General features: G+C 37.9%; 1 protein-coding gene across 1 annotated transcript; it reads left to right on the top strand.

Moving 5' to 3' along the window:
• The first annotated feature begins 200 nt into the window (after positions 1-200).
• On the top strand, positions 201-27021 carry LOC121384268 (sodium/glucose cotransporter 4-like). The gene is made up of 14 exons (XM_041514585.1): positions 201-705; positions 11946-12017; positions 12451-12555; positions 15297-15356; positions 16294-16398; positions 17295-17400; positions 17965-18045; positions 18968-19312; positions 20004-20111; positions 21196-21346; positions 21835-22003; positions 23223-23438; positions 24184-24316; positions 25329-27021. The coding sequence occupies exons 1-14, from the start codon at positions 631-633 to the stop codon at positions 25535-25537; spliced, it is 1935 nt and encodes a 644-aa protein (XP_041370519.1). The 5' UTR covers positions 201-630; the 3' UTR covers positions 25538-27021.
• Positions 27022-27028: the final 7 nt, after the last annotated feature.

The following is a 27028-nucleotide window of genomic DNA, read 5'->3' as shown; positions in this document are numbered from 1 at the left end:
CACATACCACGGACTTTGATTTACCAATCGTGGTGCACTGGATGGAGCGAGAAATGGCCCAAGGGGCCCATCGACGGGACGACGAGAGCAAAACACACGAAGTTGTGTAACTTGGCAGACCACTCGTCTACACCCTCGACTCAATCCGTCAACAAAAGGTAGAGGCGGTGTTTTCCTAGTCGGGTATTACCGGCAGAGTAAAGTTTCGGGGTAGCCGATGAACCCACTATCTATGACCCCGCGGCCGTCTCCAAGCCATGGAAATGCAAATATTTGACGTTCAGTTTATTGTTACACATACAGGTCCCAAAGATGTCGTTTGTGTTGTCAGGTACTATAGTGCATTGATAATCGAGTGATAACCACACGACCGCCTCTCTCACCTGGATTCGTTAACACCTGACTGCTAATTAGCATGGAAGTACCTGTAGGTATCTCACCTGCGTTCAGGACATTCATGTCTTACTAACGTCAACACACGGCCAGTTTTCAGGAGATTCCGCACTTACTAACGTCAACACGGCCAACACTCAACACCACAGCATCTTTAATTTACTGTTTTTGTCAACGCATGTCTTTGAAGTGACAGAAATCTAGTTTCCTTGACCTCTGGTTGAACTGACGAGAACCATGGCTGAGCTACATATCGGAGATCTACTGGTCATACTCGGCTATTTCGTTCTAGTTCTAGCCGTTGGATTATGGGTAAGTGAAGATGTTAAATGCTAGTTTAAATAATATTACTTTACCAAGTTATTGTTTATAACGCTTGTGTATTGACTTGTATACAATATGTAGCATGCCATTATAAGGGAGCACAGGTTCGCTGTATATAGTATGGTGACTTTGTCTATCGAGGTACGTGAACCGTGACGAACAAAACATCATTCGCTGTGTGCACTTTCTTGTGTAAAATAACACAACGTAATGTGAAAAATATTTTAAGTATACTACACCGAGTCATGTCAACAAATAGTTACACAAATGTGTAATTTCTAAGTACAAATGGTACAAACAACGCTATGTAGAAAACAGCATACACTAAAGAGCTATGTAACAACAGTACGAGTCATGTAAATTGCTATGTAAAAATTTACTGTTATATAATTTAAATAAATATGTTCACATTGATTGAACATTTCTTTTTCCATAGAAACATGAGAGAGAGAGAGAGAGAGAGAGAGAGAGAGAGAGAGAGAGAGAGAGAGAGAGAGAGAGAGAGAGAGAGAGAGAGACGGATATATATATATATATATATAGAGAGAGAGAGAGAGAGAGAGACGGATATATATATATATAGAGAGAGAGAGAGAGAGAGAGAGAGAGAGAGAGAGAGAGAGAGAGAGAGAGAGAGAGAGAGAGAGAGAGAGAGAGAGAGAGAGAGAGAGAGAGAGAGAGAGAGAGAGAGAGAGAGAGGGATGAAGTAAAGCAGGACAGCATATAAATTGCTATATAAAACATTTACTGTTCTATAAATTGCTACATTAAAATGATACGGAATAACGATAAAGCAAAAATTATACAAAACAACCGGGGGTGGGGAGAGGAGAAAACCCAACATGTAAAATGCAACGCTATGTAAAACAAAAACAATTAAGTAAATTACTATTAAATATTGCACAACACAATGCTGTGTAAATAATTATAAATGATATGACACAACGCGATGTAAAATATGTAAAAAAAACAACAACAAAAAACAGTTATATTTATTGTTATTTAAAAATAATTGCCTATCTTGACAAGTCTGTTCATCATATCATCGAAAGCTTGGACTTCAATGCCTCTTCAATGCCTCGTCTATTTGCTGCTTTCTCTAAATATATTTTCCATACGTCCCAACGTTATATCTCTCAGAAATGTAATTTGGGTGTATTTGGTTTCTTCATTGCTTTCCAACTTTTTACCGATCTTCATAGATGACTCCAGCTTTACTGCCACCTTTCACAGAAGCATTATTCAGCTCATGTTCCTGGTCAATAGCAAAAGCAGAGAATGGTTATCATAGGGGTTTTTTCTTCACTGTGAAGTACCATGCCAAAAATCAGCATTACGTGTCGCCAAATCTTGCAACTGGACCGAAAGTCACTTAGTTTGTGTTGTTTCAAGAAACTAATAATGATAAAATACTTATAAACCAAAAGAAGTTTGCTTTTCAAATGTTCAGAGAAAGAGAATTACTTGTATTTGTAACTGCAGAACTGGAAAACAAAACTGGAACGGGGTTGATGATTTACCTCTGTGATTGCATCAGTCATTGGAATACATTTGGTAGTGGCATCAGACTGCCGATTAAGTGCCAATTTCACCACACACATTAAGTGATGAATACGCTGCGTCGTTCCTGTTTATCCAATCTGATTAAAATTAGCTCTACTGGTCTACCAGTAGATCTAACAGCATTGCGTAGACTCCCATGTCCAGGCGACATTTCGTCGGTAAATAATAATTTAAATATCTACCAATCATACTTGGCCTTTTATAACGTTATTTGGGAGCATACAAATTCTAAAAATATCGAGCGAGACTATTTATGCGGCCACCGTACCGCGGACCATACCAATATGTACGGCCCGGGTTATACGACTGCTCAGCTGCAATATATATAACTTCAGGTGTTCAATTTATTGTTTAAAGAACCAAATCAATCTTCAATTTTACATTACAAATTATTTAATATAAAATAAAACATGTTTTAATGCATTTAATGCGAGATCAGTCTGGTGAGATACAAGATTGTTTTTGTTAGGTTTTTTTGTTTAACAACACCACTAGAGCACATTGGTTGTCAAACATGTGGTAATTCTGACACGTAGTCATCAGAGGAAACCCGGTAATTTTTTTCTAATGCAGCAAGGGATCTTTTATATATGCACTTTCCCACAGACAGGAAAGCACATACCATGGCATATAACCAGTGTGTGTATGTTGGTGTGTGTGTGTGTGTGTGTGTGTGTGTGTGTGTGTGTGTGTGTGTGTGTTGTTTTGGATGTGGGTTTTTTGTTTGTTTGTTGTTGTTGTGGGGGGTTGGGGGTTGGGGGGGGATAAAAAAAATTAACGTACTACCAATAACGACAGTGGTATATTTAGGACACAAAGTTATATTTTTCTTACTTTAAAGATCTCGAACTCTCGACTTATTATCTTGATTTCGACATTATATCTCAAGGGAGTGGGATCTAGATGTGGGTAGAGTGCTCACCTGATGTTCTTTGGTTATAGGAATGAATCTCCTCAGTGGATTAGTTTGTGAGTGGGATCTAGATGTCGGTAGAGTGCTCACCTGAGGTTCTTTGGTTATAGGAATGAATCTCCTCAGTGGATTAGTTTGTGAGTGGGATCTAGATGTGGGTAGAGTGCTCACCTGATGTTCTTTAGTTATAGGAATGAATCTCCTCAGTGGATTAGTTTGTGAGTGTGATCTAGATGTGGGTAGAGTGCTCACCTGAGGTTCTTTGGTTATAGGAATGAATCTCCTCAGTGGATTAGTTTGTGAGTGGGATCTAGATGTGGGTAGAGTGCTCACCTGAGGTTCTTTGGTTATAGGAATGAATCTCCTGAGTGGATTAGTTTGTGAGTGGGATCTAGATGTGGGTAGAGTGCTCACCTGAGGTTCTTTGGTTATAGGAATGAATCTCCTGAGTGGATTAGTTTGTGAGTGGGATCTAGATGTGGGTAGAGTGCTCACCTGAGGTTCTTTGGTTATAGGAATGAATCTCCTCAGTGGATTAGTTTGTGAGTGGGATCTAGATGTCGGTAGAGTGCTCACCTGAGGTTCTTTGGTTATAGGAATGAATCTCCTCAGTGGATTAGTTTGTGAGTGGGATCTAGATGTGGGTAGAGTGCTCACCTGATGTTCTTTGGTTATAGGAATGAATCTTCTCAGTGGATTAGTTTGTGAGTGTGATCTAGATGTCGGTAGAGTGCTCACCTGAGGTTCTGTGGTTATAGGAATGAATCTCCTCAGTGGATTAGTTTGTGAGTGGGATCTAGATGTGGGTAGAGTGCTCACCTGAGGTTCTTTGGTTATAGGAATGAATCTCCTCAGTGGATTAGTTTGTGAGTGGGATCTAGATGTCGGTAGAGTGCTCACCTGAGGTTCTTTGGTTATAGGAATGAATCTCCTCGGTGGATTAGTTTGTGAGTTGGATCTAGATGTGGGTAGAGTGCTCACCTGAGGTTCTTTGGTTATAGGAATGAATCTCCTCAGTGGATTAGTTTGTGAGTGGGATCTAGATGTCGGTAGAGTGCTCACCTGAGGTTCTTTGGTTATAGGAATGAATCTCCTCCGTGGATTAGTTTGTGAGTTGGATCTAGATGTGGGTAGAGTGCTCACCTGAGGTTCTTTAGTTATAGGAATGAATCTCCTCAGTGGATTAGTTTGTGAGTGGGATCTAGATGTCGGTAGAGTGCTCACCTGAGGTTCTTTGGTTATAGGAATGAATCTCCTCAGTGGATTAGTTTGTGAGTGGGATCTAGATGTGGGTAGAGTGCTCACCTGAGGTTCTTTGGTTATAGGAATGAATCTCCTCAGTGGATTAGTTTGTGAGTGGGATCTAGATGTCGGTAGAGTGCTCACCTGAGGTTCTGTGGTTATAGGAATGAATCTCCTCAGTGGATTAGTTTGTGAGTGGGATCTAGATGTGGGTAGAGTGCTCACCTGAGGTTCTTTGGTTATAGGAATGAATCTCCTCAGTGGATTAGTTTGTGAGTGGGATCTAGATGTGGGTAGAGTGCTCACCTGAGGTTCTTTAGTTATAGGAATGAATCTCCTCAGTGGATTAGTTTGTGAGTGGGATCTAGATGTCGGTAGAGTGCTCACCTGAGGTTCTTTGGTTATAGGAATGAATCTCCTCAGTGGATTAGTTTGTGAGTGGGATCTAGATGTGGGTAGAGTGCTCACCTGAGGTTCTTTGGTTATAGGAATGAATCTCCTGTGGATTAGTTTGTGAGTGGGATCTAGATGTGGGTAGAGTGCTCACCTGAGGTTCTCTGGTTATAGGAATGAATCTCCTGTGGATTAGTTTGTGAGTGGGATCTAGATGTCGGTAGAGTGCTCACCTGATGTTCTTTGGTTATAGGAATGAATCTCCTCAGTGGATTAGTTTGTGAGTTGGATCTAGATGTGGGTAGAGTGCTCACCTGAGGTTCTTTGGTTATAGGAATGAATCTTCTCAGTGGATTAGTTTGTGAGTGGGATCTAGATGTCGGTAGAGTGCTCACCTGAGGTTCTCTGGTTATAGGAATGAATCTCCTGTGGATTAGTTTGTGAGTGGGATCTAGATGTCGGTAGAGTGCTCACCTGAGGTTCTTTGGTTATAGGAATGAATCTTCTCAGTGGATTAGTTTGTGAGTGGGATCTAGATGTCGGTAGAGTGCTCACCTGATGTTCTTTAGTTATAGGAATGAATCTCCTCAGTGGATTAGTTTGTGAGTGGGATCTAGATGTCGGTAGAGTGCTCACCTGAGGTTCTCTGGTTATAGGAATGAATCTCCTGTGGATTAGTTTGTGAGTGGGATCTAGATGTCGGTAGAGTGCTCACCTGAGGTTCTTTGGTTATAGGAATGAATCTTCTGAGTGGATTAGTTTGTGAGTGGGATCTAGATGTCGGTAGAGTGCTCACCTGATGTTCTTTAGTTATAGGAATGAATCTTCTCAGTGGATTAGTTTGTGAGTGGGATCTAGATGTGGGTAGAGTGCTCACCTGAGGTTCTTTGGTTACAGGAATGAATCTCCTCCGTGGATTAGTTTGTGAGTGTGATCTAGATGTCGGTAGAGTGCTCACCTGAGGTTCTTTGGTTATAGGAATGAATCTCCTGAGTGGATTAGTTTGTGAGTGGGATCTAGATGTCGGTAGAGTGCTCACCTGAGGTTCTCTGGTTATAGGAATGAATCTCCTGTGGATTAGTTTGTGAGTGGGATCTAGATGTCGGTAGAGTGCTCACCTGAGGTTCTTTGGTTATAGGAATGAATCTTCTCAGTGGATTAGTTTGTGAGTGGGATCTAGATGTCGGTAGAGTGCTCACCTGATGTTCTTTAGTTATAGGAATGAATCTTCTCAGTGGATTAGTTTGTGAGTGGGATCTAGATGTCGGTAGAGTGCTCACCTGAGGTTCTCTGGTTATAGGAATGAATCTCCTGTGGATTAGTTTGTGAGTGGGATCTAGATGTCGGTAGAGTGCTCACCTGAGGTTCTTTGGTTATAGGAATGAATCTTCTCAGTGGATTAGTTTGTGAGTGGGATCTAGATGTCGGTAGAGTGCTCACCTGATGTTCTGTAGTTATAGGAATGAATCTTCTCAGTGGATTAGTTTGTGAGTGGGATCTAGATGTGGGTAGAGTGCTCACCTGAGGTTCTTTGGTTATAGGAATGAATCTCCTCCGTGGATTAGTTTGTGAGTGTGATCTAGATGTCGGTAGAGTGCTCACCTGAGGTTCTTTGGTTATAGGAATGAATCTCCTGAGTGGATTAGTTTGTGAGTGGGATCTAGATGTCGGTCGAGTGCTCACCTGAGGTTCTTTAGTTATAGGAATGAATCTTCTCAGAGGATTAGTTTGTGAGTGGGATCTAGATGTCGGTAGAGTGCTCACCTGAGGTTCTTTGGTTATAGAAATGAATCTTCTCAGTGGATTTTTTTGTGAATGTTTTTTTCCGTCCCAACAAGTGTCTCATGACTGGTATATCCAAGGCCCATCAAAGTGCATATAAAAGATCTCTTGCTGCTAGTGGAAATATTAGCTCGTGCAATTGATTTATTATGTCGAGCGCTCAACATTTTACCTCTCATCATCAAGTATGTCTATCTTTTGCAATTCTCTTTTTGGCTGGGCGCGGACGGGGTTTAGCTCAGTCGGTTGAGTAAGTCAGTGTGCATTCAGCATGCGCAGAAAAAACCCAGTCGATCAATGTTTATTTGTAACTTAAAAGTACTTTGATGACGTTAAATTACGAAAATGTAGATATGAAAATGCACGTTTCCGCGCGCAGATAATGTTAATGTTCAAATATCCACTTATGATAGTGATGTTGAGGGCTGAACATATTATCTTGAGCTTTCAAATTATATTGTCGAATGCTATACGTATGTCTTGTCATTGCGTACGTACCTTCAGTGGCATATAGTCATGATAAAAGGTCGAGAGCTTGAAATTATAATCGAAAATCTTGAGATAATATGCTGACATTTCAAGATAATAAGCACTTGACAAAACAAGGCCAGATTTCGAGATATTAGTTGAAGTTTATATTTTTATAAGTAAGAAAAAAAATGTGTGTCCTAAATATACCACCATATTATTTATTTTAATGGGTGGTGTTTTTAGATTGTATGAAAAGAAACTTTGAGACCTTAGTACATCTTAAATTACTAGTGTTCAACATGATAGTTATTTTAACACTGAATGGCCGAACGTTGATTTATTTCTATGGCAACGGGATTAAATAATAATCGTAACCGGGGGTAAAAGTGCAGTAATAAACTCTGAATTGTGTACTAGAATAAATACATTTTTTGGCTATACTATTACGGGGTTTTTTTCGTCTTGAAACGAAAGAGTTCAACATTAACATTTTATATCAAGTTAGTGAAATTAGTTTTCGGCATACTTCGTAATTCACCCGAATCATTTTGTATACCCTCGACATAATTCCGAATGTTTTTCACGTCACTGGCATGATTCTGCAAGTAAGGTTTTGATTGGTCGAATGAAAGGTCAACTGGACATGAACTCCAACGGGTTGCTGGTAGATCCACATGTAATAGTGGAGCTAATTTTAATTAGATTGCTTTTTATCCAGCCAGTGCACCACGACTGGTATATCAAAGGCCACTGTGTGTGCTATTTTGTCTGCATATAACATATTCTTTGCTACTCATGGAAAAATGTAGCGGGTTTCCTTTCTAATACAATACGATATAGGGTCACCTTTTCCTCCTCTATGTATATAATGACAATGAGTCATTTCGCATTTGGATGCAGTTTGAGAGAGGGGTAGCTTAGACTTTAAAATGAAAAAAATATTTTTTTTTTTTTTTTTTTTTTTGGGGGGGGGGGGGGGTCGCTCGAACCCCGCCGCCCCTATTCTACGGGCATGTTAAACAGGTAAGTATGAAAGTTATTGTCCAGTATCGGGAACACCACCACCGATTACCGATTAACATGTATCTAGATATAAAACTTCAGAGTGCGAAGCAGTGTAATTATGTTTTCCAAATTTATTTACCGGCCTCGGTGGAGTCATGGTTAGGCCATCGGTCTACAGGCTGGTAGGTACTGGGTTCGGATCCCAGTCGAGGCAAGGCTCAATGGGTAGGTGTAAACCACTTGCACCGACCAGTGATCCATAACTGATTCAACAAAGACCATGGTTTGTGCTATCCTGCCTGTGGGAAGCGCAAATAAAAGATCCCTTGCTGCTAATCGGAAAGAGTAGCCCATGTAGTGGCGACAGCGGGTTTCCTCTCAAAATCTGTGTGGTCCTTAACCATATGTCTGACGCCATATAACCGTAAATAAAATGTGTTGAGTGCGTCGTTAAATAAAACATTTCTTTCTCAGGCGCGGATTTAGTGGGGGGCCCAAGGGGCACGGGCCCCCCCCCCCCTATTTTTGGGGTCAAGTTATTATTATTTTTTAACTATAGCATACACTAAGAGTGGAATTACACAAAAATGCACTTATTTCCCAAGAGTCTTTAAATTACATTTTGTTCATGAAAATCGTCTTAAAGGGACATTCCTGAGTTTGCTGCAATTTTTAAGATGGTATCGACCAACAGAGACTTTTTAATGATTGTAATTACATAACAAATATATGTTTCTGCATAAAATGTTACTGACTGTATATTAAACATGTTTCTGACTGCTTTAATATTTGTACTAACAATATACTCAACACATTTTATTTACGTTTATATAGCGTCAGAAATATGGTTATGGACCACAAAACAATGAGAAAGGAAACTCGCTGCCGCGACTCCAGGGGCTACTCTTTCAGATTAGCAGCAAGATATTACATACCATAGCTGTTGATACACATTGGCCCAGTTGTTCAAAGCAATGTATATTACTGAAACAACTGTTTCGATATTTCTTCCCATTTACCGGCAGCCGCAGTCAACGGAAAACCAGCCTAATATGGGAAGGAGAGATGACCACTTTAACTTTAAAAAAAAGAAGAGACCAGAGTTTATGAAATTTTGAAGATAACAAAAACAGTATGACAATACCAAAAACATACGTTAATATAGCTATTTTGTTACTCAGATGCGAGGAAATCGCGTTTCAGGCCACTTAAATTTCAAAATTTCGCGGGGGAGCATGCCCCCGGACCCCCCCCCCCCCCCTATTTAAAAATCCTGGATCCGCGCCTGTTTCTTTCTTTCTTTCCAAATTTATTTGTTGTTAAGTGCCAAACGCTGTATTCGCAAACAATAAAAAAGGTAGACGTTAAAAGAATTGTTTCACGGTAGAGCAAGTATTAATATCTAGATATTATTGCAGAAGTTAACTTCAGTTATGGTGCGAATCGACTAAGACTACTTTTGTACATTCGAGGAGTGGTTTCAAGTCACGTGTCAAGGCTAAAATAGGTCACGCTTTTATAAAAATTTGTTTATATAGAATACAATTACACGCCAAAAGGTTTTCGGATGCTTTGCGACAAAATAAACAATGCGAGAGTTTGGCACACTGTAGAGTGAAGTACTTAATGTTTAGTTAGGATCGTTTGACAGTCCGTGGGGAATATTTCAGATGTATATTAATATACTGTGGATACAGAACACGAAATAGGTCAATGATCTAGAACAAGTTCAGAGGAGGATCCACGTTTTTTCAATGGATTTTAATCCTTTGGTTAAAACTATCAAAAAAGTGTGAAATATTATTTGAAAGTCCGGGTTCATTCTCAATCCAAGCGTGGCGATTTGTCAACCTTTTTAAATCCCTGTATCCACCATAAGTCATGCTGTTGTGGAATTTGGTGAACATTTTATATAGATTTTTTAAAAACATTATTTTTTGTGTAATTTGAGTGCCAAATAGTAAAACAATTGATGTTTCCATTTTTTTTATCTGCCATCTTGAATATCTGACAGCCATTTTTTTGGAAGAAAACAAATGGAAACCGATTTTTGTGTTCTTTGTACTCTAATATACTAATAAAGTTATGTTTCCAAACATCTATATAAAATTTTCACGAAATTGAAATTTCGGACACATCAGCACATACTACTATAGTATAGCATTGTTCTTCGCCACCTATTATTGCACGTGTGCTTCGTATGATTATTATTAACTCGGTTATGTTGAACTATATGGCCATATGGATAATATTTAGAGAATAACTAACGAGCTACGAGGAATTACGGATTATCTGTCCCGAGTGAATTAATGTTGTAAACCCGAGCCTCTGGCGAGGGTTTTACAGCATTAATTCACGAGGGACAGATAATCCGTAATTCCTCGTAGTGAGTTGGTTATTCTCTTTATTACCCATTGTCAGTCTTTAACGATTTTAAAATATATTTACGTTCTCGCTGATGTAACAACTAACAAGCTCTACCAGCCATAACAATATACTCATACGCGCCGTTACCGGTGCACACCCAACAGTATCCACCAAAGAATAGTTCCAAAAAAAACCCAGTCAAAATAATAAAATAAAAATATTTTTAAAAATTTGTACATATATTTTGATTTTTAATTCCGTAAATGTTCGTATCGTATAAAAATATTTGAAGTTCGTAGTAATAGTTTGACCGATAAATGGAATCATGAACGAAGTCCCGGCAGTATGTAATTGCCAATCAAATCTTGTCTTTTTAAAGCCAGCCAATCAGTGACTGTAGAAGCAATCTGCACACTGTGCAGAGATCGAAAAAATATTACCCCGTATATTTGAGCCCATATGGGTAATAAATATATATATATATATATATATATATATATATATATATATATATATATATAAGTGATTTCTTCGTCGTCATTAAGATTCATTAAGAAATAACAGTCATAACGTTTAAAGGGGCATTCCTGACTTTATTAGACATTTAAACATGCCATCTGCTAACAAGGCGTTTTTATTGAGTGAAACTGGATATTAATTACTTTTTTAGAATATTAATGTTTGTACATCATGTGTTTCTGGTATTCCTAATGCTTATAGTAGCTTAAAGATAATATTTTTTTTGTGTGTATGTGTGTGTGTGTGTGGGGGGGGGGGGGGTACATGCAACGAATTACTGAAGACAACATTTTTTTTGAACTGCTAATTTGATTTTTGATTTTTTTTTTTTTTTTTTTTTTGGGGGGGGGGGGGGGGTGCCTGATGTTGACCACTTATGAAATATTCCCAACAGGTATGTATGCCAAAACTCAACTTTACTATTTGCATGTTAAAGGGACATTCCTGAGTTTGCTGCATTGTTAAATGTTTCAGACTACGATTAAACTTACATATTAAATATATTTTCTTGTTTAGAATATCAGTCTCTGTATATTCAATGTGTTTCTGGTCGTCTTACTATTTGTAAGAAGCCCAAACTGGATTTTGTCTTCAAATAATTTCGTACGTACGAAAAAATATATTTTAGGAAATAAAATGAAATTTAACCTAGTCCAAAATATTTTAGGAAATAAAATGAAATTTAACCTATTACTAATATTACAACGATCAGAAACACCTTTAATATACAGCCACTAATATTTTATGCAGAAAAATATATTTGATATGTAATTACAATCGTTAAAAAGTCTCGGTTAGTCGATAACGTCTTAAAAATTGCAGCAAACTCAGGAACGTCCCTTTAAGGGTGTGGCTGTGTTACGGTTGCCTCGTCGTAGTTTGATTGTTGGTAAAGTGATTCACCGGTTCCTATGTTTTCACAGTGTAACTGACTATATTGCCATCCTTATTTTAAAATTGTATTTATTTGTAGTCATCATGCACGACCAACACCGGAAGTGTCAAGGGGTATTTCATGGCTGGCAGAGACATGTGGTGGCTTCCGGTAAGTTAACGAGACATCCCTAACTTTCATAGGCGTACTAGTCGGGGTCTTCGGGGAGGGGGGCTGCCACCCCTATGACTATTGGACTGAACTTCTTTGAGGGTCAAACGCAATATAATTTTCCATACGCAGATACTGATTTTGCAATAATAATAATAATAATAATAATAACTAGGTATTCTGTTTAGTAGTATAAATATAATGCAGCTATCACACATTTCAATGTTTGATTTACTACATCTGTTATTCATTTACAAAAACTAACTAAATGGCATAATTAACTGTTTGACAGAATATATATTTTGTTTAATTCGGGTATATGTCATTGACAGTCGCCCAATGCAATACATGTATACATTATATTTTGTTTAATTCGGGTATATGTCATTGACAATCGCCCAATGCAATACATGTATACATTATATTTTGACAGATTGGGGCTTCTGTTTTTGCCACCAATTTCGGCAGCCATTTTTTCGTGGGTATGTCTGGATCTGCGGCTGCTGGGGGACTGGCGGTCGTTATTTACGAGTGGCACGTAAGTTGCACCTAATTTATTATCTATATTTGTTTACAAACCTAAAACTTGAATGGAATCCAAAAATATTTAAGATTCTTGGAATAAAGTTCACAACAAATATTAAAGAAAGTACCAACATTAATTTTGAAAATAAATTATTTGAAATTAAATAAATTATTAATAGATGGATGAAACGTTTTATTACCCACACCACCAGTAGCTTGCCGTCCTGTTAGTGACGGAGGACTTGGTATGGTTGATATATATTCATATGTAAAAGCACTGAAACTCATATGGACTAGAAGGATTCTCGATGTTACTCAAAGTTTCAAATGGAAGGATGTTCTCTTATCGGTATATCCCGATTTTATCAATATTGATAATTTTGGAAATTCATACCCTGCTAACTTATTGGACAAAATAAATAACTTATTGTGGAAAGACTGTTTGAATGCCTTCAAATGTTTTGCTGATAACATTTCATGTTCATCCTTTGAAGAATTTTTAACAGAACCAGTATTTACAATCCTAATATCTGTATTGACAAAAAGCCTTTTTATAACTTGAAATGGTATCAAAAAGGTATCTCACAAATTACAGACTTTTTTAATAGAAAGGGTACAATTTGCGAGACTGAAATATCGTTTGTGACTTATTATGGTGTTGTTCAAGCAATTAGAAAATATTTCTCAAGTTTAAAAATTGTACAACCAGACACCTTCTCTTTACTGGATGACACTAATGTTATAAGGAAACTCTTCTCAATTAAAAAGGGCTCTAAACAATACTATTATATATTAACAAATAAAAATAACATTATAAAGGCTGAATCAAAATGGGAAGAATTATTTCATTCGGATATCAACTGGACAAAAATATATTCCAAACCGTTTAAGACAAGCCCAGATACAAAGTTACGGTGGTTTCAGTGCAGGTTACTACATATAATTATTACAACTAATCTGGGGAGTTTTAATTAAAAATCAATAAAACTGATAATAATCTTTGTACATTTTGTAAAGGCACTCCAGAAACTATAGTTCATCTCTTTTGGGAGTGTATTCCAGTCAAAAGATTGTGGAATGCTTTTGTCCAGCTGATACACGATAACTGTCCACACATTTATAACTTGTCTCTTGATGCCGAATGCTTTTGTCCAGCTGATACACGATAACTGTCCAAACATGTATAACTTTCTCTTGATGCCGAATGTTTTTTGTCCAGCTAATACACGATAACTGTCCGCACATTTATAACTTGTCTCTTGATGCCGAATTGATTCTTCTTGGTGAAAATAATAAAACAATAACAGATGATATTTTTATCTCTTTTTATTACTTTCTAAGTTCTTTATTTACAAATGTAAAGTAAGGGATACATTACCAAATATTAAACATTTCAAATATGTTCTAAAATCAAGATATATAATTGAACGAAGCATCCATCATAGTAAACATTTACACCATAATTTTCAAACAATGTGGACTATGTATCATAATTTATGTAATATGTAGCCATTGGACAGAATTTTATAGTAATATTTTGTTTTTGTGTGTGTTTGTATTTCGATTGTCATATACATGTTAGATATACAACCCAATTATAATGGTGTATGTTTTTGTGGGGGTTTTATAATGAAATGTTGTATGTGTATATATCAGTGTATGTATGTATGTATGTATGTGTGGATGGATGTATGAGTCTGAACATGTATGTGTATGTCGGTGTTCATAATAATAATAATAATAATAATAATAAGGAAGAAAGTAAAATTGGGAATTTTCCGTTTTAATTTATTAACATCTTAAGTCAAATTAGATTTTAAGAGTAATAACATACATAAATTGGTATTTAGTCAAATTAATATATCTATTTTGAGTTATGAAATGCTCTGGGTGAAGGAAGTGGTGTTAGTCAATCGGTACGTATGGATTTTAAAATATATCTGATTATAATAATAACCAAAAGGAATATCTACATTGATCCCTATTATTGGAATGAATGAATGAATGAATGTTTAACGACACCCCAGCACGAAAAATACATCGGCTATTGAGTGTCAAACTATGATAATGCAAATAAATAAAGTGATGATCAACATCAATATAAAAATTCAAGACTTAAACAAAAACAGTGTAAAGAACTGTGAAAAAACACAAATATCACAGAATTTTACTCAAAACTTCAATTTTGTGCTGTATTGGCCATTCTCAAAGAGAATGTTACACCCCTGCACCACGGTGAGGTTACAGCACACGCATGGGCCCTATTATCGGAGTCTACAAACATAGGTGGTTAAATCCTGGGAGATAAATCAAATATCATCTTAGTATTACCCCCCCCCCCCCCCCTCCCTCTCTCTCTCTCTCTCTCTCTCTCTCTCTCTCTCTCTCTCTCTCTCTCTCTCTCTCTCTCTCTCTCTCTCTCTCTCTCTCTATTTCCCTTTGTGTATCTCTGTCTACCTTTCTCTATATATATAGAGATATATATCTGCATCGCTGTTTCTCTCTCCGCGTGTGGTCATGTTTGTATTTTTGTAAAAACAATTAATATTAATCAAGAAAGAAAGGAACAAATTACATATTTACACAAATAATTCATGAATACCTAGCTGATTTTTCTATGATAAAAGTGATCCTAGTTTGTAATATTTGTTTTGAATTATTAATATTATGGCTTTTTGCACCAACAATAGAAGATACTAATAATTGTGTTGTGTTTGATGTTCCAAGCTGTAATTAAACTGTTATTTGTTTCAGGCTGTTTTTATTTTGATGTTGCTTGGATGGTTCTTCATCCCAGTGTACGTCTCTTCAGGGGTACGTATCCACATGTGTCATCGTTACTTTGTTTAGTATGTATGCTTTGTAGTTGGGTAACTAACAAGAAATGTGTTTATTCCAAAAGCCACAAGCATTGCCTGGTATGCAATAGGTCTTAGCACTTGCCCGTCCCGCCACCTTCCCCACACTTGGTGTAATTGTTATATAGACAAAGCTCATGGCAATTATTCATAAGAGCATTCAAATCTTTCTTTAGACTCTGCCTTGTACACAGATATGATTTTGAATACGTTAATGCTTTTGTCGTTCATATTTGCAACAGATTTCGAGGGTGGGGGGAGATTCGCGATAACATATTGTCCAAGTCCTAACGTCTTTCATAAACTGATAGGGGCGGAACGTAGCCCAGTGGTTAAGTGTTCGCTTGATGCGCGGTTTATTTGGGATCGATCCCCGTCGGTGGGCCCATTGGGTTAATTTTCGTTCCAACCAGGGCACCACGACTGGTATATCAAAGGCTATTCTGTCTGTGGAATGGTGCATATAAAAGATCCCTTGCTATTAATGGGAAAATGTAGCAGGTTTCCTTTCTACATGTAAATATTACCAACATTTTAACATCCAATAGCCGATGATTAATAAATCAATGTGCTCCAGCGGTGTCATTAAACAAAACAAATTTAAATTTTCAAAGGAAACTCGTTACATTTTGTTTCTATTTGCAGCAAGGGATCTTTTGCATGTATTTTCCCCACATCATGGACTTTAATATATCGTAGTACCAAATGTTTGACATCCAATAGCCGATGATTAATAAATCAATCTGCTCTAGTGGTGACATTAAACAAAAACAAACTTTACCTTTCCTCGACTGACAGTCCGTAAGGCACAGCATCAATGAACTTCAGTTGGGTGTGATATGTTTCAAACCAAATGATACCATCGTGATGTCCATTTGTCCGTTCACTTGCAGGCGTATACCATGCCGACCTACTTGAAGCGGCGATTTGGCGGACGAAGACTTCAAATCTATCTCTCCATCCTCGCCATCTTCCTCCTCATCATTCAGAAGATTTCGGTAAGCGTCGCCCAGTTACCCATCAACGTATATCAAGTGTTACTTGTGTCGTAGGATGAATCACGTTAGGTAGACACGTTGGATTATTTAATATTTCAAATAATATCCAATAACAAACAGGCAGTGTCACAAAGATTTATTATTATTATATCAAGAGAAGAAATATGGAGGGGCACTGAAACTGTTTCCCTGTTTATGTAAACGTGAGACAAGTCCGTTAACACGAACACTAAATTGGCTATTTCGCTTATGCTAGATCAGACTGCCAACTGTCACGACGCTGTTGACCAACTCGCCGATACCTCGACTTTTACGACTGTCCAGTTGCTAGTCTGACCACGCTTATAGCTCGTTGTTGGTTGTTTACAACGATTAGTTGTTAATCTGAGAGCACCAGTCATAAGTCGGGAGTTGCAGAACTTACATCGCAACCGTCTAGTTGGCCTACTCCGTCGTGACAGTTGGTAATCTCAACCTAGCATAACAAAATGAAATGCATTTCTGTACCGATTTGCTCAATGTTAAAATGTTTTATACATTGTGAATACATTTCTGTACCGATTTGCTCAATGTTAAAATGTTTTATACATTGTGAATACAATTCTGTACCGATTTGCTCACTGTTAAAATGTTTTATACATTGTGAATACATTTCTGTACCGATTTGCTCAATGTTAAAATATTTTATACATTGTGAATACAATTCTGGGCCCCGTTCCACGACGCGATCTTAGCCCTAACATTACCTTAAGCGCATAGCTACCCTATGCACTTAAGTTGATCTTAGGCTAAGATCGCTTCGTGGGACGGGGCCCTTGTAAGCGGTGTAAACAGCGCTGTGAGTTTCAGTTGCAGTCGTGCTGGTATGTCGTTAAACATTGTGTTCTTACTTTCAGGTAAGCATGTACGCAGGCGCTGTCTTCATACAGCAGTCCCTTGGATGGAACATGTATGTGTCAATCATTAGCGTTACCGTGGTAACCGCCGTCTACACAATTATTGGTGAGTTGCGATTGGTAAGATAGTATACTAGTATATCAAATGTATTTTTATAGTAATATCAGTAAATATGGTAACCCAACTAATAAATAATTTTTTAAATGTCAGTGATTAATTTGATATTTACTAATGACTAGAGAATACACCGTATGCTAGGTTAATCACTAGGATTTGTCAATGTGAGTATTAGTTATTTTCGTGTGGTATCAGTCATTACTATATTAAATGCAGGTTCTAACCAAAATATTCAGAATAATTGTATTTATGTTTGAACCCATAACTGCAATGGCACTCGGGTTACATTTGTTCAAATAAAACACACAAATTGAGAGACCGATATACTTGTATGTCTTTTTTAACATTTATATATGTTTCATTTAAACAAAATTTTCAAATATCCACAAACAATTTTTTCAAGGTTATGTATTTGAATTAGTCAAAATAAACAATTGTATGTAAATATAAAAATATTTTTTTAATATCTTCGACAGAGTAATGGTATAGTCACCGTGATTTAGATCTGTAGTCAATCTATACAATGTGATACAAGTTCGCTGACTCTTGCAGGGGGATTGTCAGCAGTGATTTGGACGGACACCCTACAGACAGTCATCATGCTGTTTGGGGCGATCTGGTTGTGTGCAAAAGGTGAGAAGTAATGCAGGGCCATTCGACAAGTTGAGCTTTATAGTTTAAAGATATAGCTTTCCGCTGATTCGGTTATTTTTAGACCAGGTACGCCCTCGGTGGCGTCGTGGCAGGCTACAGGCTGGTAGGTACTGGGTTCGGATCCCAGTCGAGGCATGGGATTTTTAATCCAGATACCGACTCCAAACCCTGAGTGAGTGCTCCGCAAGGCTCAATGGGTAGGTGTAAACCACTTGCACCGACCAGTGATCCATAACTGGTTCAACAAAGGCCATGGTTTGTGCTATCCTGCCTGTGGGAAGCGCAAATAAAAGATCCCTTGCTGCCTGTCGTAAAGAAGAGTAGCCTATGTGGCGACAGCGGGTTTCCTCTAAAAACAGTGTCAGAATGACCATATGTTTGACGTCCAATAGCCGATGATAAGATTAAAAATCAATGTGCTCTAGTGGCGTCGTTAAATAAAACAAACTTTACTTTTTAGGTACGCCCTGTAGTGTCACTAAATGTATTACTAAATGTAGTGTCACTAGTGTTAAAATACACAGAAAGGTGAAAATAATCCTGATTAGAAAGATTTTCGAATTAAGACCTGTTTGGGGAATTGTGGTATTTGACAGTCTATTCTAATTACGTGAACCAATTAAATTAATTTAATGTTTTTATCACTTGCATTATTGTGGATATAATAATAAAGTCCAACGTTTCACATTATAAATTTGGAATTGTTTGGGTGCATGGAGGTGTTGTTGTTGTTGTTGGGTTTTGTTACTGATGTTGTTTTGTTTTGTTTTTGGGGTTGTTTTTTTGGTGGGGGTTTCACATAATGCCATTTCTTTTGTTGTTATAGTCTACATGCTGTTCTACGTGTCTGTATGTTGTTATTTCATCAATAATGTTTTCATCATCGTTTGTTTTGCGACAGGTCTGATCAAGACTGGTGGTATTGAGGGACTGTTTGAGCAATACATGCACGCGGTGCCTAACGTCACCACGTGCGGAAACACCACAGCAGGTTTTCCTCGCGCTGATTCCCTCCACATTTTCCGCGATCCGGTGACGGGCGACATCCCGTGGCCCGGCGCTATATTCGGCCTGACTCCGCTCGCCATCCTGGCGTGGTGCACGGACCAGGTGATGGTACAGAGGGTGCTGTCGGCGAAAACCCATTCACACGCCAAGGGCGGAGTGATTTTCGCGTCCTGGCTCAAAATCACGCCCTTCTTCCTCGTCATCCTGCCGGGAATGATCGGCAGGACGTTGTTTCCAAGTACGGAACTACTTTATATATATATACAAATTACCTTAAAAGTATGTTTTGTCGTAATAGACGAGTAAGAGACACGGGCATTTGATACAGATTAGTATACATAAATAAAAGTATACGTTAAATGGCTGTAAACAGGACGTAAGAAGAAATAATAAAGTATTTAACTGATTTCGGATTTACAACTGGATGTAGTCCGTTAGGCAATAAATAACCAAACAATTTGTATACATTAGTTAGTGTTATTGTGTGTCTTTAGCAACCTCACAAATGCGATATCAATAACTATAAATTGGGTGTTGCTTTTTTAGTGGAGTTCAGTATATTTGTTAGCGTCTAGAACAAGCGGTGTTCGCAACTGACCAACGGCTAAAGCCTATATATGTTAAGGCCTCTTTTAGCATCAGTACCCCGTTCCACGAAGCGATCTTAGCGCTAATATCACCTTGAGTACGTAAGATATTATACATCTACAGTGATCTTAGCGCTAAGATCGCTTCGCGGAACGGGACCCTGGTCATAATAGTAACTTGTCTAGTGGGAGTCAAAGAAGGTGAAAATCACTGTATAGAACGATTTAAATATGTACCAAAAAACAAACGCTTATGGCCTATACTAATTAATTAATTAAATTATTTGTGCCTGTGTGATGTTGTTCACTGTTGTCATTCATGTGTTCGCCATTTTTATCCAGACGAGGTTGCGTGTGTGGACCCTGACATCTGCGAGAGAGTGTGTGGAAATCGCAACGGCTGCTCCAACATCGCATATCCAAAACTGGTCGTGGAAATATTACCACCAGGTGCGTTTGTATTCTTATTCTTGTGTTCCTTGCTCGCGGTGGTCCAGTATATTCTACTTTCGGTTGAGGTAGTTGCGCATTACTTGGCTCCTATTCAGAATATACTACTGAATATAACACTGATCTACGTATCATCCAGAGAAGTGGCAGTCAATCTATATAAAGCAGTGATTCGTGATAGTAGTCACGGTATTGCCAATACGTCGCTTTGATTGTTTAGTAAGAATGAATGAATGTATAACGACACCCCAGCACAAAAAATACACATCGGCTATTGGGTGTCACAAATGGTAAGGTTTAATAAGAAATATGAATTTTGATTCTGGTATCAATTCTGTCCTTAAGATTTTTAATATCACTTCTATTGTGTTAGATTTGAGAACTGGCTGTACTGTGTACTGAGTTTCTGTGTTAATGATGAGACTGTCTGTACTGAGTTTCTGTGTTAAAGATGAGACTGCCTGTACTGAGTTTCTGTGTTAATGATGAGACTGCCTGTACTGAGTTTCTGTGTTAATGATGAGATTGTCTGTACTGAGTTTCTGTGTTAATGATGAGACTGCCTGTACTGAGTTTCTGTGTAAATGATGAGATTGTCTGTACTGAGTTTCTGTGTTAATGATGAGACTGTCTGTACTGTGTTTCTGTGTTAATGATGAGACTGCTTGTACGGAGTTTCTGTGTTAATGATGAGACTGCCTGTACTGAGTTTCTGTGTTAATGATGAGACTGCCTGTACTGAGTTTCTGTGTTAATGATGAGACTGCCTGTACTGAGTTTCTGTGTTAATGATGAGACTGCCTGTACTGAGTTTCTCTGTTAATGATGAGACTGTCTGTACTGTTGTACTGCGTTCCTGTGTTAATGATGAGACTACCTGTACTGTGTACTGAGTTTCTGTGTTAATGATGAGACTGCCTGTACTGTGGTTCTGTGTTAATGGTGAGACTGTCTGTACTGAGTTTCTGTGTTAATGATGAAACTGCATGTACTGAGTTTCTGTGTTAATGGTGAGACTGCCTGTACTGTACTGTACTGTACTGTACTGTGTTTCTGTGTTAATGTGAGACTGTTTGTGTTTCAGGTGTTCGTGGTCTGATGCTGGCCTGCATGTTGTCGGCGCTGATGAGTACGCTGACGTCGGTGTTCAACAGCTCCAGCAGCATGTTCACGCTCGACCTGTGGACCAAGTTCAGGAAGAAGGCCACGGAGAGAGAACTCATGATCGTTGGCAGGTAATCCTGGTTATACCAGAGATGGGGTGTGCGATAGACGTGCCTGAATCTTACATTTATGGAAAGAGGCACGAGTTTAGGATTAGGATTAGGTAGGTAACCATTTTGAAAAACCTATTTACTATTCCACGACGTGAGCTTGTCGTTTTCTTCTGTACGATTTCAAATACGGGATTTCGAATACGGGTTCGAGACTTAAATTACAACCAATGCCAAAATGTAGACGTTTTAACTATTAGAAACATTAATTTTGATTAGCACTTCCACTGGGCTATGAACAGTGTCAATAGTACAAATAAAAAGCCGCGTTGTTTTATTACAATACAGGAATAAATATTTTAATGACAGCATTTGGACTTCGGTTATTGCAAAGTATTTACTAATTCAAGAAAAGTGGGGATGGGGAGAAGGGGGAACTTCCCAGCTACCCTGAAGATAATACTCCTGTATTTCCAGGGTACTACAGCTGATGTAATTTCTCTTTGCAGGATATTTATTTTAGTTCTGGTTGCCATCAGTATCGCGTGGATTCCTATTTTAATGGCTGCTCAAGGGGGAAAACTCTGGGATTACCTGCAGGCTGTTCAGGCGTACGTGTCGCCTCCCTGGGTAGTCGTCTTTATTCTGGGAATTGTCTGGAAGGGAACCACAGAGCAGGTATGCATTTGGATTTAAGAATTAAAAGTTTAACTAGAAGTATGCTCCTTGTCACTGTTCAGTTTAATATGTTCAGCAGTCTTAAGTAAGCAACGTGTCAGTCATTTTTACCAAGCAACAGCAAACTGCGGTATTGATATATTAATTAATATTGTATTGTTGATATACTGATATATCTTAATAATGTTTTTCTAGGGAGTGTCTACCAAACACCTCTTGGCCACTAAAGCAATATACGACTTTGTCTGAACGTCACTTTGACTGCCCTGAGCAGTGATATGATTTAGAAAGAGTTAATGTTAGGTTTGGGTTTTGGTTTATATTAAATACTGATTTACATGTGTTTTTCACAGGTAAAAGATAGCATTTAATTGTAAAATTGTTAAAGTATTATCTCGGACTCTTACGATACGTTACCACGTGCATTTTAAGTCTGGGTTCAAAGTTTGAACATCATACCTAGACTTAAAACATTTGTACAAAAATAAGCCCTGGTAAAGTTAAACAATCGGTATTACATTTCAGTTTTTGTCACTAACTTATTCATATAAGAATTGTTTCTCATTTTTTAGGAATTTATCGATGTATAAAAGTCACAAATGGTATAAAATCGCGTAGCGTAGCGAAGCGATTTTATACTACATTTGTGACTTTTATACATCGATAAATTCCTAAAAAATTAGAAACAATTCTTATAATTACAAACAGTACAAGAAGTGTACCTTAAAACACTCAAAAATAATTTCTTTCGTTCTTACCGTCAACCATGTTCTGTAAATAAGCGTAGGAATACATGTATACATACTATTGGATGTTTTGGGGTTTTTTTAACAAAATAAAAACAAATAAAAAATATATTGTAAATTTTTTTTATTTATAACATGAATATTTCATCCAGTTTCCCTTATTTTTTTAATCGAGAAAACAGGTCATTTCCTTGTTCTATTTTTAAAACGATCACGGAACTGGGTCACTGGGCTTCTCGCCCATCCAGCTAAAAATAGTTCCAATCGATCTTGGTCTTCCGTGATGACGTATTTTTATGAGGTTTATGGAAGGATAACGCTTGGTGTTTTAGTGACGTCAGCCAATCAGAATACAGTAAATCGTATAAATTCGGAAAGTTTGTAATTATACATAATTACACTGGCCTGCTTTGTTTTCAACAACACAATCGTTGAAAATATATCCTTTTAGATGTGAGCTTTGTTTTCCTCAGGGCGCCTTCTGGGGTCTGATGGCTGGCCTGGCTGTGGGGCTGACAAGGATGATCATGGATTTCGCCTACCCAAAACCTGCGTGCGGTGAGGACGAGACCAGACCGAAAGTGCTGTATAAAGTCCACTTCCTGTACTTCTCCCTCATTCTGACGTTCGTCGTTCTGGTCGTCTGTGTCGTCGTCAGCCTTTTCACTCAGAAACGTCCAGAGGAGAAGGTTTGTTCATAGGTTGCATACCACCGTTAATTACTCCATACAATTAAATCAATACAGTTTCTGTGTCCAAATATATCTGTGAAAAATACAACGAGGCGGAGAGGGCTGCGTGATTGCTAGTTTTAGTACTCTTTCTTGATAAAGTATTTTGCAAAAAAATCAACAGGATGGCCAAGAACATTTTCAGTTAGTTACTGGCTTTAGTTTGACACAGCACCTCGTTATTTTTCTGTTATACAAGTGACGTTGTTCCACTTGCACAGTTAACTGTTATACAAGTGACGGTGTTCCACTTGCATAGTTGTCATTAGTAGTTAAAATAACTAGTGCATTCAAACCAATAGTCAACATACTTGTAATTATCAGAAACAATTAGAGAAAGATTTGAAAATGCATTTCAGTACTTTATTGTGTATTGAACTATTTTCTAAACCGGAATAACACAACAAATGGTGCCTTGATGTTTGCGTTAACTCATGAAAAGACAATCGTAGCTAGTTCTGGGGGTTTTGTATCTAGATAAAGGGCAACATTTTGATTAAAGATTTAGAATTATTTTCCTCCGCAATTTTCTGAACTGTTAGTTTTGAAGGCGCAGTGAGCAACAAGCTCAGACTAGAATGTTTTGTGTATGATTTTAGCTATGTTTGCGAATACATGTGGTGATAGCTGTAGTGCAGTTGATACTTGGGTTGTGTCCAGTCGTACGTTGTCAACTGAAGTCGTTTTATGTCTGTCTGTGTAGTTACGTCGCTGCACGTGGTGGACACGCTACTCTCGTGAACCGCGAGAAGACACTGATGACGAAGAAGATTTTGATAACGAGGCTGGGCGTCAGGAGCATGAAGGACAAGATGCATCCAAGCATGCTATTGAAGGCAAGTCAACCATAACAGGCTTTTCCCATTGTAATACACATTTCCTATGTTAACACTCATTTTGAAGGCAAGTCAACCATAACAGGCTTTTCCCATTGTAATACACATTTCCTATGTTAACACTCATTTTGAAGGCAAGTCAACCATAACAAGCTGTGCCCCTTGTAATACACATTTCCTATGTTAACACTTATTTTGAAGGCAAGTCAACCATAACAGGCTTTTCCCATTGTAATACACATCCCCTATGTTAACACTCATTTTGAAGGCAAGTCAACCATAACACTCATTTTTAACCTTGTCCTTCGTATGTTAATATACATAACACAAGTCGCCCGCATTAAAACGTATTTCCATTGTCCTTTGCATGCTAATGTATACCTTTTTAACGGAGTACATATTGTCCTAATTTTGCTGTCACTGTAGCATTTTGCCAACAGAGCCCCATAATGGCTAAAATAAAGTATTAAATATATCTTCTTGTCTGTATAATCAACGCATTTCTGATGGTCTTAATGTTAGTAGTAGCATCAACTCCATGCTGTTTTCTAATGTACCTTTACGTTGTACGAAATTATTGGGACTTAAAATCCATGTGCAGTATATGTTAGGCCTATATTATGACACAGTATATAATTATGAAATGTTTTGACATATTATATGTTTGGGGCAGGACGTAGCCTAGTGGTAAAGCGCTCACTTGATGCGCGGTCGGTCTAGGATCGATCCCCGTTGGTGGACCCATTTGGGCTATTTCTCGTTCCAGCCAGGGCACGTCGACTGGTATATCAAAGGTTGTGATATGTGCTATCATATATGTATGGGATGTTGCATACAAAAGATCCTTTGCTACTAATGGAGAAATGTAGCGGGTTTCCTCTCTAAGACTATATGTCAAAATTACCAAATCTTTGATATCTTATAGCCGATGATTAATAAATTAATGTGATCTAGTGGTGTCGTTAAACTAAAAAACACTATAACTTTATTACACGTTTAATCTCACACACAGATGGCAAGATCTCAATCAAGCAACGAGTGTACAACATCGTCTGCTGCTACTCCTCTATGAAGCCCAGGGTGATGACAAAGGCTATGGAAGAGGAGCAGGCCTTACGCTACAGAGGCAAAGGCGAGAAGAAGTGGATCAAGCGACTTCTAGACTTTAACTGTATTTTTGTGATGGCTTTCACAGTCTTCCTTATCGCCTTCTTTTACTAAGGAGGCTCGCTGCGAACCGAGGATATAACATGTGTTACTACGTGTATTTCAGCATCAAGTTGTGTCTTCAATGAAAGCATTTTTGTTTTCCGTGAGATGAAAAAAAAAAGACTTTTTGTCATGAGACACATACAAATTTAATACACCGTAGCGAGCTTCAACAGTTTATTTTATTACTCCAGACGCTGAATTGTGCTAGTCATAAAACGTTGGTTGGGTAATGCTAGTTTTCCATACGTACGTTTTTCCTGTCCAGTTTTCCGTGAATTGTTGAAATAATGTGTCTGCCATGGCCATGAAGCGTGCGTGCCAAGTGTACATACATTTGCGATCGCCTTCCAAGCGATTTTTCACGCCTTCCCAGACCACACATTGATTTTACAACATTTACAAGCTTACTATTTAATCCTAATTTATACATTTTTAGCCACAATTCCTTATGCTCAACTGTATCAAATGCTTTACTAAAGTCAATGGAAGCACAACGGAGTCTTTTCTTACTGCCAAGCGTAATAGTTATAAGACTCTGCAGAGCAAAAGTAGCGTCAACTGTGCTAAAACCGGGCTTAAACCCAAACTGTGCATCAGATATAATATTGTAGGTTGAACTCACATTCAGTAATCTATTGTTTAAAGTTGTTGTGAACAATTTTGATAAGTGGCTCATGAGAGTGATACCTCTATAATTCTTTACATCGTTTTTATCACCCATTTTAAACACAGGAATAATTGTGCCATTGCACCAATTGTCTGGAAAGATGCCAGAGTCTAAAATAACATTAAAAAGTTTACACAGTATAGGTAGCATTATATCTTTACATTCAGTGAAAAACTCATATAATAGGCCATCAATGCCGGGGCTTTTGTTACGCTTAGCTTTACTTAACACATATAGGATCTCATGTTCGGTAATACGCTTATCTAATTCTTCGTACAAGGCTTGGTTATCTTGATTAGTGCAATCGTTAGTCCCTTGTGTATCATCGTTTTGTGTAGAGCAAGCGAGGTTTTTAAAGTGATTCATAAATGTGTCTATTGTTATATCACAGTTATGGGCTTTTTAGATTTACTAAACTTTTGGTAAAATGCTTTAGGGTTATTTTTCCAAAGAGTACCAATCATATTTCCTTCCTGCATTTGGTAAGATGAACGCAGTTTCTCTTGCAACACTTTGTACTTAATTTTAGCATCTGATACTAGTAGTTTGAATCTATTTAAATGGCTACGGTTGTAATTGAATTGTCGGAGAGCGCACATATACCTGTTGTATAGCTTTGTGCATTCCTCATTGAACCAAGGCTTGTGTTCACGGACGATACCGAGTTTATTAGTGTCAGGGTTCGTACGCGCCTGGAAAACCCTTGAAAACCCTTGAAAATAAACTAATGTATTCCAGTGCTTGAATACCCTTGATAATCATCTTGCGGTCTGGAAAACCCTTGAAAATTATAATTTGATGTCAAATAAAATATAAACGCCTAAAACGGAGGC

This window comes from Gigantopelta aegis, chromosome 10 (assembly GCF_016097555.1).
Source record: "Gigantopelta aegis isolate Gae_Host chromosome 10, Gae_host_genome, whole genome shotgun sequence".
Taxonomy (NCBI): domain Eukaryota; kingdom Metazoa; phylum Mollusca; class Gastropoda; order Neomphalida; family Peltospiridae; genus Gigantopelta; species Gigantopelta aegis.
This window is presented reverse-complemented; position numbering and strand designations above follow the sequence as displayed.

Excerpts from the sequence above, each read along its gene's own strand:
- LOC121384268 (XM_041514585.1), top strand. The coding sequence starts at position 631 with ATGGCTGAGCTACATATCGGAGATCTACTGGTCATACTCGGCTATTTC. Across the intron at positions 20,112-21,195 it reads CGTGGAAATATTACCACCAG|GTGTTCGTGGTCTGATGCTG; the intron begins GTGCGTTTGTAT and ends TTTGTGTTTCAG. Across the intron at positions 21,347-21,834 it reads GAACTCATGATCGTTGGCAG|GATATTTATTTTAGTTCTGG; the intron begins GTAATCCTGGTT and ends TTCTCTTTGCAG.